The following is a 13,259-nucleotide window of genomic DNA, read 5'->3' as shown; positions in this document are numbered from 1 at the left end:
ACCCACGATTTTTCTCCATGTTAAATTTCCATTGAGGCTATAGTGACCCAGGGGAGTCTGTAATGCTAATTCCCATTGAGGCTATGGTGACCCACCTTACTACTGATATGTTCAAAGAGAATATCAATGGTTGCGATACCTTCATGTATTTGACGTAAGTGAATCAATAAGTAAAGTCGTATAGTGCAAAAGCATGAACAGTAATTAGTTATTAGGGTCTATACATGAATTACAAGAATAACAAAAGTATTCAGCCAAATTTTGTAAACGCATTAATGACTAACTACAAAGACAAGTTGCTTTATTCGATCGATCGAGACCTTAGAATCGAAAGCGAAAGTAGGATTATGAAAAGAAATTACGTTGTTAGAATTATCGCTTATGTCATTCTTTCATATAGTGGATGGGAGAATTTCCGATCGGCGCATACAGATTTTCCAGCACATGCACTAATTATGGAGCAAATGACAATTAATGAACTTCCTAGATCTATCAGGTCAATAATATTCCGTTACTTGTCTGTGTACGATTTACTACTGAGGGCTGGCCTGGTGTGTACGTCGTGGTACAACTGGGTAAGAGATCATGAACTATGGATGTCAGTTGATCTTAGTTGCCAGAGGAATCTGACCACTCGAGGCTTAGAGAAAATACTGTCCTACAGCCATTTCACACTTCACAGTTTGATCTTGCCTCATCGTATTCATGCGAAAAACAAGTCGGCTTTCGCCATTGTTCTAGATGAGGAATATATATCATTACTTCTTTCCCAATGCAAATGTTTGAAGATTCTGTCTCTTTGTAGAGTTTGCTGGAGATCTGTCATAAACGGTGCTGAACTTCAGACATCAAATAGATTGCTCAGAATGGAGGGGCTGCAAGGTCCTAAAGGTAACAACAAAGTAACATATAGTCCGTTGGAAAGAAAGTCTAATATATTTAACTTTTTGAAGCATGATGCTTTCAACATTTTGGTGCATGACACTAGTTTGAGAGTACCAGATCGAAATTGTGTGGACCAATATATTTACTGTCAAAAGAAGAAACATCGTAAGGCATGGCGAATTATATTTTTTTCACAAAAGACGTCTAAAATAATTCTTAATTCCTAATAAATAAACACAAATTTAAGTTACAATTTTTAAATTTACATTTAACTAACTTGGTTACTTATATTTTCAAAAGCGCTAGACCAATTATTTAAATATTATAAAACATGGAACTTAGAAAAGACGTATGTTAAACGTTATATATGTATATACATTTTATTTCCTCCCAATAGCAATCATTATCAATGATTCTAAAGAGGATAGCAAGTTATTATGCTGAGGATAGCAAGATATATGATTAAATGAATCCAAGCAACACCACTTTTTCATAGAAAAACTGAATATATTGATCAGTCCCCAAAATGTTAAGGCAAGCGAGGGTGGTTGAGTCGCGATTAAAGCTGTATAATGCAAAGAATATAGTCTCTTGTCTTTTAATTACACTTTTATCTCATTTTGTTACAGTTATTACAAGCAACTGTATGATGCACGTACCATGTTGTGTACGATTGTATCCAGTAACTTTCGGAATGGGGGCCAATGGGTCATTAGGGTCACAAAATAGGGCATCACTGAGACATGTAGTAATGTCTGTCAATTTAAAGGTTACTTTAACATTGAATGGACTTGAATCCACGTACAGATTAGCGAAGGCTCGTCCCAGAAGTCACAACCTGACAATAGGAAGTTACTATAAACTGATGAATGTTTGGTTGGAATGTCATGTATTTTTATTATTACATGTATTGGGGGTGTCAAATCAAATTATTTGAGAGTGGAATGTATGTCAATCTTTCCAATTTGACAAAAGTTCCATGGATTGATAAATGTCATATTTTAAGTAATGTGCAATTGGATTATATTAAGTATATCTGAGAGGCATGTTCATGTTCTTATGATCTTTGGTACACCTGGTCCACATATTCGTAGTGGCCGATAAAATAAAGCATTGCATTTCTTGTTAAGGATAGGTATCACTTTGAACGTTCTGTTTCGAATGACATTTACCACTTTCATAAATGCTAGAGGTAAATCGAAAGGTCAACAATTGAACTTGTATCAATGTCTATCACCTCTCAGTCATGTCGGAAAAAAAAAATCTTCTGCAACGATTTGAATAGTGGCACATTATTCAGATAGTTCGACCACAGGTTGTACGTATAGACATATCATGAAGGTATATCATACATATAATGGAGTTATTGGTCCTGAGGGTGGCGAGGAAATGGTTGTTAGTTGGTGGTAGTGGTGTTGGTGCGTTGGTAGATGGCAAGCCATTGCATTCCTAACAGTCAAAATTACATTAAATTCAATAAATACAGTCATTCCAAAAACGGACTATTTTGCGATCGCGTGCCATCGACGTTCCTTAAGTAACTTATTATTTCATTATTATTATTATTATTGTTATTATTGCATTTTTTTTTTCTTTCTATCGTTTGAAAGCATCAGGGATAGTGTAGTGTTATGTCTTCGCCTGTACCTTTGTCGGTCTGTCAATTCGTATGCCCTTACCTCATCTACGTAAATCATCATAAACCTGTACGTTTGTCGGTCTGTCAATTCGTATGCCCTTACCGCATCTACGTAAATCATCATAAACAGCTTTGGGACCGCTCCGGTGGCATAGTTGTTGGAGCGTCCGCATCGGAAGCAAGAGGTCGTGGGTTCTAAGCCCGGCCGAGTCATGCCAAAGACTTACAAAAATGGTACTAACTGTTGCCTCGCTTGGCGCTCAGCATTAAGAGGTTAGTGTTAGGACTGGTCGGCCTGGTGTCAGGTGGGACTGGTGGGACATGATGCTACATGTCTACAGCATGATGCCCCAATGCTAGACATTACAATAAACTGCCCCACTGCAGGCATCGTAGCGATATGACTGAAAAAATGTTAAAGCTACGTTAAGAAAAATCCAAATCCTAAACCGCATTGTTGTTATGTTGCCTCTGTTGTAGCCATCTAGGAGACGGGATATTACCATTGCTTCCTGTTCAATGACCACCTGGGAAGGCGTCAACTTTTCAAATGTGCTTAAGGAGGTGATTCAATAAAATTTACAACTATCCTTGGTTCCTTGTCTGGGGGTAAGGAGAGATGGAATTAGGGAAATAGGGTTAAACAAGCATTGATAATTGCGTTGGGTAGCTATTGTAGTTACTGCAGTTATTATTATTATTATTATTATTATTATTATTAATTTATCTTTTATCTATTTATTTTTTTATTCAGAAAAGAGAGATATTTGCATGTTGACCGCTTCTTATTGGAAACTTGCTCACGAAATCGGAATGCCTTTTTGGCTCTTTTTAGAATTCATATCGGCATCAAATGCGACTAAAAAGAAAAAGCTGCTTCACTTTCTTCAATCGCAGTGCGAGAAGGAATCAGAGGATAAACGTTTAAGAGAGTCTTGTGGAATTTCTAGGCTGAGTACTATGAAACGAGAAGAGATACTTATTACAAAGATGAAACCGTGTTACATATTTGAGACAGGTAAAAGTCGCAGCAGGAAACACTCCCGAAAAGACATTCAAAACCCTTGTACAAGAGCTACAAAGGAATCAAGGAGATATCATCAACCAAGGAAGGGTGTATTGCAAAGATCGAGGCCAGCATGTGTCCGACAATAGAGTATGCAAAAATCAAAAGTATTAGTCACTAAAGACGTGTGTTATAAAGCTGGGATTTAAAACAGCATACTTGTATTCTAGATTTAAAAATAAACTTTATTTTCATATAACCTTTCCAACACTGCATCTGGTTTATAGATTTCTCATTCAAGAGTATGTCACATTATGCAAAGGGAATATTATGGCATTTAAGCAAATCAATAAGTAGAAATAAATATATCAAATTTAGATGGTATCAAAGGTATTGCTTAATTTGTTTTAAATCACCTAGCAAAGCTTATAGCACGGCACGACTCCATTGTATGTTGGGTAACCACAGCTCAGTTCAAATTCTTTTCAAAGCAGAAGGGACCATTTTCATCCAAGGCTGATAGACACTATCCTAAAGTGAAGGTGTTTCAAGTTTGTATAAAAGTATTCCGATCTATTGTAGGATTCTGCTGTCATTACTAAAAACAAAATCAAACTTCTAAACCCCCGCTGAACAGACTGTGACTAGATTTAACAGACGGCAACATGGTAAAACAGTACTTTTTATTTCTCAAAAATGTGTAGCAAACAATACTGATCTGAAATAAGATATGGCTGTTGGGACAACATTTCGCTATTGGAATAGCATTTGGCTATCGGGACTACATATTAAAAAAATTCCTAATGCATTTTAGAAAAAGTTGCTAATGAAAAGTTCGCTAAATTTGAATGAAAGCATTCAGGCATGAACATCGGTTTGATTTTGTGTATATTAAGATTATTTACCTTCTAATATCATTCCAGCTGTTAAGGGTAGAAAAGAGACCCTTTAAACTTTTAAATGAATTTTTGTCAAATATTGCTGAAGAGAATTTGATTTAATTTGACAGGAAGAACTGTGTCTTACAGCCTCTTTAAGGTTTTAGTTATTCGGGATGGCAGGCCGCCATCAGATGTGACCGCCACGTGTATAAATAGACAGAAAATTGCTACTGCACCTTTGATTAATTACCTGAACCGACTTATTCTGAGGTAGCACCACATTTATTTATTGAATACACAATATTGCATACAACAGTTTAGCTATAGTAATGTAAATAAATACAGACGAGTACAAACTTCTTGGACAGATCCATTATTTTTGAAGATGTAAACTGTACAAAAGTAGGTATTACAGATAACTAAAGCGTAAAAATGCAGATATATTATGTGTAGTATTTAACGATTATTATTTATTATGAATTATGTTTGGAAATAAACAAGCGTTTTCATTCTAATTTACTCGACCACATTCTTTTGGAAAAGGAATGTGTAATACCTGAGGATGAAACTCTATGTGGTGAAAGTGAATAATAATTAATGGGACTCAAAGTTAATTTGAATGAATAAAAATAATGATTTAAGATAGCGAATTTATTATTATTATTATTATTATTATTATTATTATTATTATTATTATTATTTAAGGAAATTATAATAAGTGCAGGGAACGAATTAATGATCTGAGTCAACGAAATTTCAGTCTGAAGGACCAAATTATTAATTTGATGAAAGCAGCTGTTATTATGAGGAAACGAAGTTGTAATTTTAGGGAACGAATTATTAAGTATTTAATGCACTTCATGAATATTACAGGGTGTATTTTTTGTCACATGACTTTCAAAGACCACATCAAAAACTGTACATTGCAATTAATTTTAATTGGCTGGACAAACTAGATGACAGTAAAGCAATTATAATTACAATGGCAGCAGCCTGTAAAGGAAAGTAATATCTCCATTGGTCAGAATGTTACCACGTGATCAAAATGAATCGCGTTTATTTCTGTACGAGCTGTAAGGAGAACTACTTTTCTAAGAATACCCATTATATAAATACAGTCACGTGTACAGCATAATATAAACACTGCAAGTGAAAGCAGTCACGAAGTAAGAATTAAAGAAAAATAACATTCTTATAATTTGTTTTAAAAACAGTCATTGAATAAATTTAATCTGAAAGACATTTCTCATCTTTTATGAATAAAATCATTCTTTCTTTGTCGAAATTGTGAAAATTATGGATAAAAATGTTTGAAGTGCGCTAGGTCAAGGTCACCGGTATACGGTATTCTAGCTATCCAACACTGAAACGGATATGTCAGAATTTTGAGATTTTTCTGTAACTTTGCCTTATCAGATAGAATAAATGCACGAATATATTGAAAAGTTTGACCCATCCATATTTGACGAGCCTTTTAAAGTGGAAGAAGTATCACAAACTGAGTCATCATTTAGTTTGAATGAACCAACACCAGTCCAGTTCCCATTTGATCAAAACAGGATGACCACAAACCAAAACGCATCAAATCGCTTAATGAGGAAAATCTCTTAAACCAATCTGGACTGTGGTACTCAAAATATACCAATAGAAACACTCAGTGGGGCTTCAACACTTTTGCAGGTAGATTTATTTTGTCATTAAATAATCATTGTTGTTGTAGGGTTTAACGCCATTTTTCAGCACAAGATAGGCGGTACATGGCGGCCAGTATTAATGGTGGAGGAAGAACCCGGAAAAACCCCGGAAAGAACCACCGACCCGCGAGAAGCTACTGGCAAGCTTTCTCACATACCAACATTAGCCGAATCCGAGACTCGAACCCACGCAGACAGAGGTGAGATGGCAGTGATCCGTAACGGAGAGCGCTTTAGACCACTCGGCCACTCGGGGCCCCTTAAATAATCATGATAAATTAACAATAATAATAACAATGACTAGTATACTCGACTGTTCATCAATGTAAGCTTAAGTTATATTGCCTCATACTTAATTTGCTCTTATTTATTATTTTCTTAAATCATATATTATGAAAAGGCAATATGTTGTTTAGTGTTATGCAAAAATAACAACGAATTAATTTCAATCAATATTGTTACAGAGCCTGAGTAACACGAGAAAGCGTGAAAACAACAAGCTTTAAAGAAGTACAATAATGTATTTCCTTGGAAAATTTAGGTTTTATAGAAACAAATCCAAAAATAATCCAAGAATAATGCAAGGATAGAATCTTAGTAGGCCCAATAGCAAAATGTTCTCCTGATTTCACGTTCGAATACCGGCGAAGAATCCAAGATGGAAGACGATGCCGTATGCTCCAATCTGTAGTGTTGAAGTCTAAATTCCTTATATAAACTCCGGATTCAGATAGCTGAATAAATTTTTATAAAACGTGCAGTTCTCGTTGCACAATATTACATGAGGACACGTATGTTCCAGAAAAATGAGAGAATTAATCCTTTTGAATTCAAGTAATTTTAAATAACTCCAAACAGCACAACATACAACTAACAGTTCAACAGCCCAGCTCCTACTGAAATTAATTCTCCAAAATAGAGGTTATATGGTCTTGTACAACTTAAACAAGGGGTCACGTGATCATCTTATGGAAGCTTATATAAAGCAAGTATATTATAGTTTACGTACATCCAGTGTGACCCTGACGAAAACCAAGGGCTTTACTCTGAGAAATACACACAAAAAATGTTTACATCTTTAAGACAAAGTCCCATCATAACCTCGAAAACAGCCAATCATTTTAAAATAAAATGAAACTTGTTTACGATGGTTGCTACACAATTCTGAAATAAGGTCAGGATTTAGATCAACACCTGGAGTTTATAAAATAACAATCAAGGTCAAAACATTTTCTGAAAAAAGTATCATCTTTAGTGAATATCTTTTTCAATATCATGTAATGAAAAATAAATAAATTAAAACTGAAAACAATTAAATTGAAATAAATATATATTAAAACAGATACAAGTATATCTAATACACATAACAGTTTAAAAAAGCAAATGAAATGTTAAATGGAAAATAATAGCTGAGCACAAAGAATTGGGTATTAAGATCAACTCAACACAAACCAATTATTCCTCCATCATACATATAAACAATCAATCAGTACCTGATGTAAAATAATCCAATCACATTCAGATAAAGGGTTTGTTTATACCTCTCTATCCACTATGTGTTACACGTGGATTAGAATTCCACAGCCAATTAACACCTACCAGCCTTGAAATCAGGTTTCATGAAACAGGGGCTGAATATGTCATTTTGACCCATCAAACTATGCAAACAAATCATCAGAGAGACTTTAATGCTAAAGAGGAAAATTCTGACAAGTGGTCAAAAATGCCCAGTCAGGTCAGTGAAATACTTTCTCACACGCATTAGTCCAAAAGCTGAATTACTGTTTTGTCACATGGATAAAAATGTTTTTGAAAGTCCCCAACTGTGTCAAATATGGTACACCACAAGATGTGTTGGACAAAGACAATTTAGCAGTTTTATGCCTGACATGCAAAAATGCCCATATATCTGTAAGATATACTGTCCACTCTCTTTGTGCCACAGCTTTGAATGCATTGACAGATGCCAACCTTCCTGCTAGGTACATTATGTATCTTATCACTCCATTGAACTCTCATTGAAACTTTACATAAGGCCCAGTACTCAACATTAACAACTAATGAGTAACCTGAGTAACATTCTTTACAATGTATGTTGAAATGTAACAATGTCTGTTCAAGAATAGTCTGCAGTACTATCTCATGCAACTGTAAATGTTCAAATGACCCCAACAAAGCCAAGCGGTACTACTCAATAAAATTTTCAAATGACCCCTAAAGCCCCAGGAGTACAAATCAAGTAAAGTTGCTGAATCTGCTCACAATCCTCTACTAGCACTGTCACATAATACAGTGAACTCTATGAATAACTGCACCTTCCAATTTAGTTCGAACTAAAAATAGTAAGTGCAAACAAGTTAAGGAAATAAATGATTTTCAAGTTACGTGCCCCATCTCAACTATCCAGGCTAGAATAATAATTTACAAAAAAACATCATGAACAAATCCGTTTTTTTATTTTATGTCAGTTTTCGATGAATAATTGTAGACAGAAATTAAGAAAATGTATAACAAATAGTTAGATACAAGAACAAAGATTAAATTAGTAAATACATGAATGTGTCATACACTTTTTCAGTTTTTGTAGCGATATTACATTGCTGTATTGTAATTATTATTACACTGTACTTAGAAAAGTGTGTAAACAATAAACATAATATTCAACAAATTAAATAGTCATGCTGTTTTGAACCCCCGAGTGAAACGCATAACTTGTTCCACAGAGAGCATTCTTCATCGGCCTCTCTTTACATCTGTCATTTTGTGTGTCTGTCTATTTTCTACACTAATGTCACAAATTCAGTGAGAGGGATCAGGTTATGAACCATTGTCTCTAAAGAAGTCGTGGAATAACTAGAGGAATAAAATAAGTACTCAATTATTTTAGAACTCTGTGTGAATGCGTAAGTCTGAACTAACAAAACTGATCACACACTTTATATAACCTATCCTCATACACCTACAATTATTTATCCAGCCTGTTTATAACACGAAACTAGGTTTTGAAGAACGCAAGTAGATCACTCACGTGTCAGAACAGTGCCGAATCTGCCGAATCAGTCAGTCAGTCTTTGAAAGCATACAATCTTACATCCATGACATTGTGACTTTAAATATTGAGCTTCCAATTTGAATACGCTGCAAGTTGTAATCTCGCTTTAAAACTAAAAAACTTTTTCATGCAATTTCTGATGCAGAGTATTCAAAGTTTGATAAAGATCACGGATTTAAATTATTAAAGTTATGAAAAAAGAAAAATGAATAAAATCATTGAAAACGCGCAATTTGTCAGCGATGATGGCATAAGCGAATGGTCGAAGTTAAATCAATCTGGGCGCCAGCTAAATCCGAACAACGAAACTGTGACCTAATATCTGTTCTTGAGGTATACTGTTTAACCTCAAGCTGAAGATTGTTTCGTCGACAAATGTTATGAGAAAATTTTGTATAACAAGATAAAACAACGAAACGTTCATAGTGGAAAAATTGTAGGAGGAAAGATATTCTCTGACATAGCTGAAAATATACCAGAATTGCTATCAAAGTAGCACCTATCGCAATATACGCTTCAAAAGCTTTTGCTACAGGAGCTGCATCTGCAGCAGGTACAGCTGTGGGACAAAATATATTTGATACAATCAAGGGAACTGCTACAGTGGTAGCAACAATAAGTACAGTTGATATAAAACAAGTTATTTTTTAAATATCACCAGCGACAGAAACAGCACGAGCTATGATAACGACAACAAAGAAATAATCAGACAATATGTAACAAAACCACAAAAACATCCAGATTTTGCAGCATTCTAGAGATTTAATGGTTGCCGATGGTATCAAATAAAGAATTTAATTATGTTGATTATTTTGATGAAAATTTAAATGAATCTGACAAAACAGTAGATATGACGTTAAGCACACGTGACCAAAAAAATCATGTTTATGTTGATCAATAATGTATTTGAAGTACGAGGAAGTATAAGAACTCTAGTTGGTGTAATAATATAGGTGCACATTCGGGAGTAACACTCGCAAACAACAGTTGGAGTTTTTTAACAGCTCTAGTAACTAATGAAACACTAGAATGAGACGCGACTTCTTTAATGACAATGATGCTGCTGCTTAGAATATATTCGGTTATTGCCGCGACTAGAACACTCATGCTTTACCAATTCGATCCAAACGAATGATTAATTACAATTACTGGTGTTGATGGACAAGTTGTAATTTCACGACTAGCTTTATGGATCCCACGAGTTAGCGTTTCCATAGACAAAATATAGAACTCAGAACAATGCTTACCGCGTTTACCAAAATGATTTGTTTTATGCTAAACAACATTTATCAAACAGCAGTAACAAATGCGGTAAAAAGCAAGTGGATAATAACAACAACACTAAGGGAACAGTTACCACGACACGTGATCATTGTTTTTCAACGACATGATCGACGTGGTAATCAGTAGCCAAACAACTCCATGTTCGACTTTGCAAATGTCAAACAAATATTTTTCAGAAAAAACTCAAACACTATCCATCCACAACGACCGATCGAATATAGATTCACAGGTGGCGCTGATATAATGCAGTATCAGGACGCTGATAGTGGATCTCAGATGTCAAGCGTTTCGAACGCTTTATCCAATATTACACAATGATGTGCCAAACACTCATAAAGAGATATCAGTTCAACCTCTGATATAGAAGTAACCTGGAAACTATGATCATCCCTTACTGCTGATTATTACAATTATGCGTTAATTGTATCTGCTAGATTCGTGACAATTGATGAAACCACGAATAACGATTTTATGAAACGATTTCAGCATAAATTTTATCAAGCTAGAACAAAATACCAGTGAAATAAATCGTAAATCAAATAAAGTTATCGCAAGGACAAGTTAAAAACACTAGCAAAAGCTATCGGTGGGCGACAAGCTGTACAGCCACATATTGAGTTTACAACAGGCGGCGGTACACCAACAAAAATATCACTAACACAACGTGATCTCAATAAAATACAACAGCTCAATCAGCTTATTTTGAGTTGATCAACATGATAAATAACTGTAATGGCACGAAGTAAAGAAATAAGTAGAGGATTTATAGGACTTGCATTAGAATCTATTGCAAAAACTGTACCATCAAAATTGTTGTATGTTCACGAAAAATTAAGTATTGATACGTCATCAGATGCAATATCCAGATCAACTAAAAAAGCTGTGTCCGGCGACAAAGTCACCGGCAGTGGCATCAAACAACTTTTGTTATTTTGTTTAACAACTAAAACACATGTCACCTAAACATTTTTATTGTTCACTGACGTGTTCAAAAACTTTAGAAACTTTAGTGTCGACAACTATGGTCTCGATCAGACATGGTACTAATCAACAACTGGGCTCTCGTGGGACGCCTTGATCTTGTTGAAGTACAGCAAAATAAAACTAGAACTACCAACAGATCCAGACATGTTCTACGTTATTGAGAATGGAATAAGTGGCGAAATAAGTGTACTTACATAAACGTACTCGAGAGCTAACAACAAGTGTATGCTAAATTATGATAAGGATATTCCGTCGTAGTACATCAACTACGTCTACGCAAACAATTTGCATGGAACTACAGTGCCAGAACCAATGTGATATGGTAAATTTGGATGGCTATTTGTAGAGCAGTTCCTCAAAGAAACAGAAAAAATATACCGGACGATGTTGGATATTTCGGAGATGTTGATCTCAACTATCCTGTTGAGTGTAACGATCTGCACAACGACTATCCCATTTTGTACAGTTTGATGATTATTTAGTATAGCTTACTATCAGGAGAGGAACATCATTATTTACAAGGATATAATAAGGTTCACATGCTAGTTCCAGATCTGCTCGACGAGAAACGATGCGTTATCTACTACAACAATCTTAAGCAAGCAATCGGTCATGGTATTGTTTTGAGAAAAGTTCACCAGAAACCGTGGCTAAAACATTATATCCGTTATAACACAATAAGAAGAGCAATAGCAACAACACAATCTGAAAAGAACTTTTTCAAGCAGATGAATAACAGCGTCTACGGCAAGACCATGTAAACTATCAGAAAGCGGGTCAATATCGAGATCGTCAATAACATTGATGGTCGTAACATATTAATTTCATCTGATGCTTTCTTACATATGAAAATATTTAATGGTAAGACAAATTTAAATAAACCAGTATATGTTGGAGATGCACTTTTGGATTTATCAAAGTGGTTTTTATACTGGCTTCATTAGGATTGTGTCAAGGTCAAGAGGCCAATTGCTAACATTTTATTACCGATACTCATTCACTGATGTACGAAATAGAAGCTGACTATGTTTACCAGGACAATTATGATAATACGGAACTGTTCGATTTGTCGGACTATCCTACAAATACCAGATTTTACTGCAACATTTACAAGAAAGTAACTGGAAAGTTTAAAGATGAAACAAACTTACTTCCGATAGCAGAATTTGTTGGACTGATAAGTAAAATGTATTACTTGAAACTTGCTGATTAAAAGGTCAAGAAACGAGCCAAGGAATAAAGTAAAATGTTGGGAAAAAAATTTGGAATTTGATGATTATATATCTGTATTAGATGGATTTTTAGCCATGTCAGAATGAAATATATATGATCGAATCGTTATAAGACTGACACGGATGTAATTATAAAATTGGGGCTCTGTAATTTTGATAACAAAAAGTTATTGTTCTGGTGGGATTAATACACCTGAGCTAGGACATTATGAAACTGTTGAACGTGATCTTGGCGTACAGCAGCATTTAGGACTAGCTTCTATCCTGAGAGTAAACGAATATCTGGCATTTTATCTGACGTTCCATCTGACATTTTATCTGACGTTTCCTCTGACATTTTATCTGACGTTTCATCTGATATTTTAGTGTCATAATTGTATCTAACATTTTAGTATATTTACCAGTAGTAAGGTAAAAGGAATGTTTCTGGATCAATATCCAACTTTACATGACAAATATATTTTTTACAACATAAGTTCCCAGTATCATTAAGCAAGGACGCGAGCTACCAGTCGGCTGGACGATAGACATTTGTAGGTCAGGGATAGAGGGGCTATGGAAATGGAAACCGTGAAAGTTTGTACTTGTTACGTGAAAAATAG

At 34.9% G+C, this 13,259-nt stretch overlaps 1 protein-coding gene across 2 annotated transcripts in view; it reads left to right on the top strand.

Annotated features, from left to right (window-relative positions):
* Nucleotides 1-367: 367 nt before the first annotated feature.
* The window catches only part of LOC149769243 (uncharacterized), a 21,001-nt gene continuing 8,109 nt past the window's right edge, over nt 368-13,259 (top strand). Inside the window, exons 1-2 of one of the 2 annotated variants that reach the window (XM_089949939.1) lie at nt 368-891; nt 3,279-5,056. In XM_089949939.1, coding sequence (XP_089806065.1) covers nt 456-891; nt 3,279-3,679 — 837 coding nt within the window. In that variant the 5' untranslated portion in view covers nt 368-455 and the 3' untranslated portion in view covers nt 3,680-5,056. Of the gene's footprint in view, nt 892-3,278; nt 5,057-13,259 lie in introns of those variants that run through there. The other variant, XM_089949940.1, reaches the window with a different exon arrangement.

The sequence above is a fragment of the Sinohyriopsis cumingii genome, unplaced genomic scaffold, assembly GCF_028554795.1.
Source record: "Sinohyriopsis cumingii isolate HCF-2022 unplaced genomic scaffold, ASM2855479v2 utg004187l, whole genome shotgun sequence".
Classification (NCBI taxonomy): Eukaryota; Metazoa; Mollusca; class Bivalvia; order Unionida; family Unionidae; genus Sinohyriopsis; species Sinohyriopsis cumingii.
Note: the sequence above shows the minus strand (reverse complement) of the source record. Positions and strands in the feature narration are given on the sequence as shown.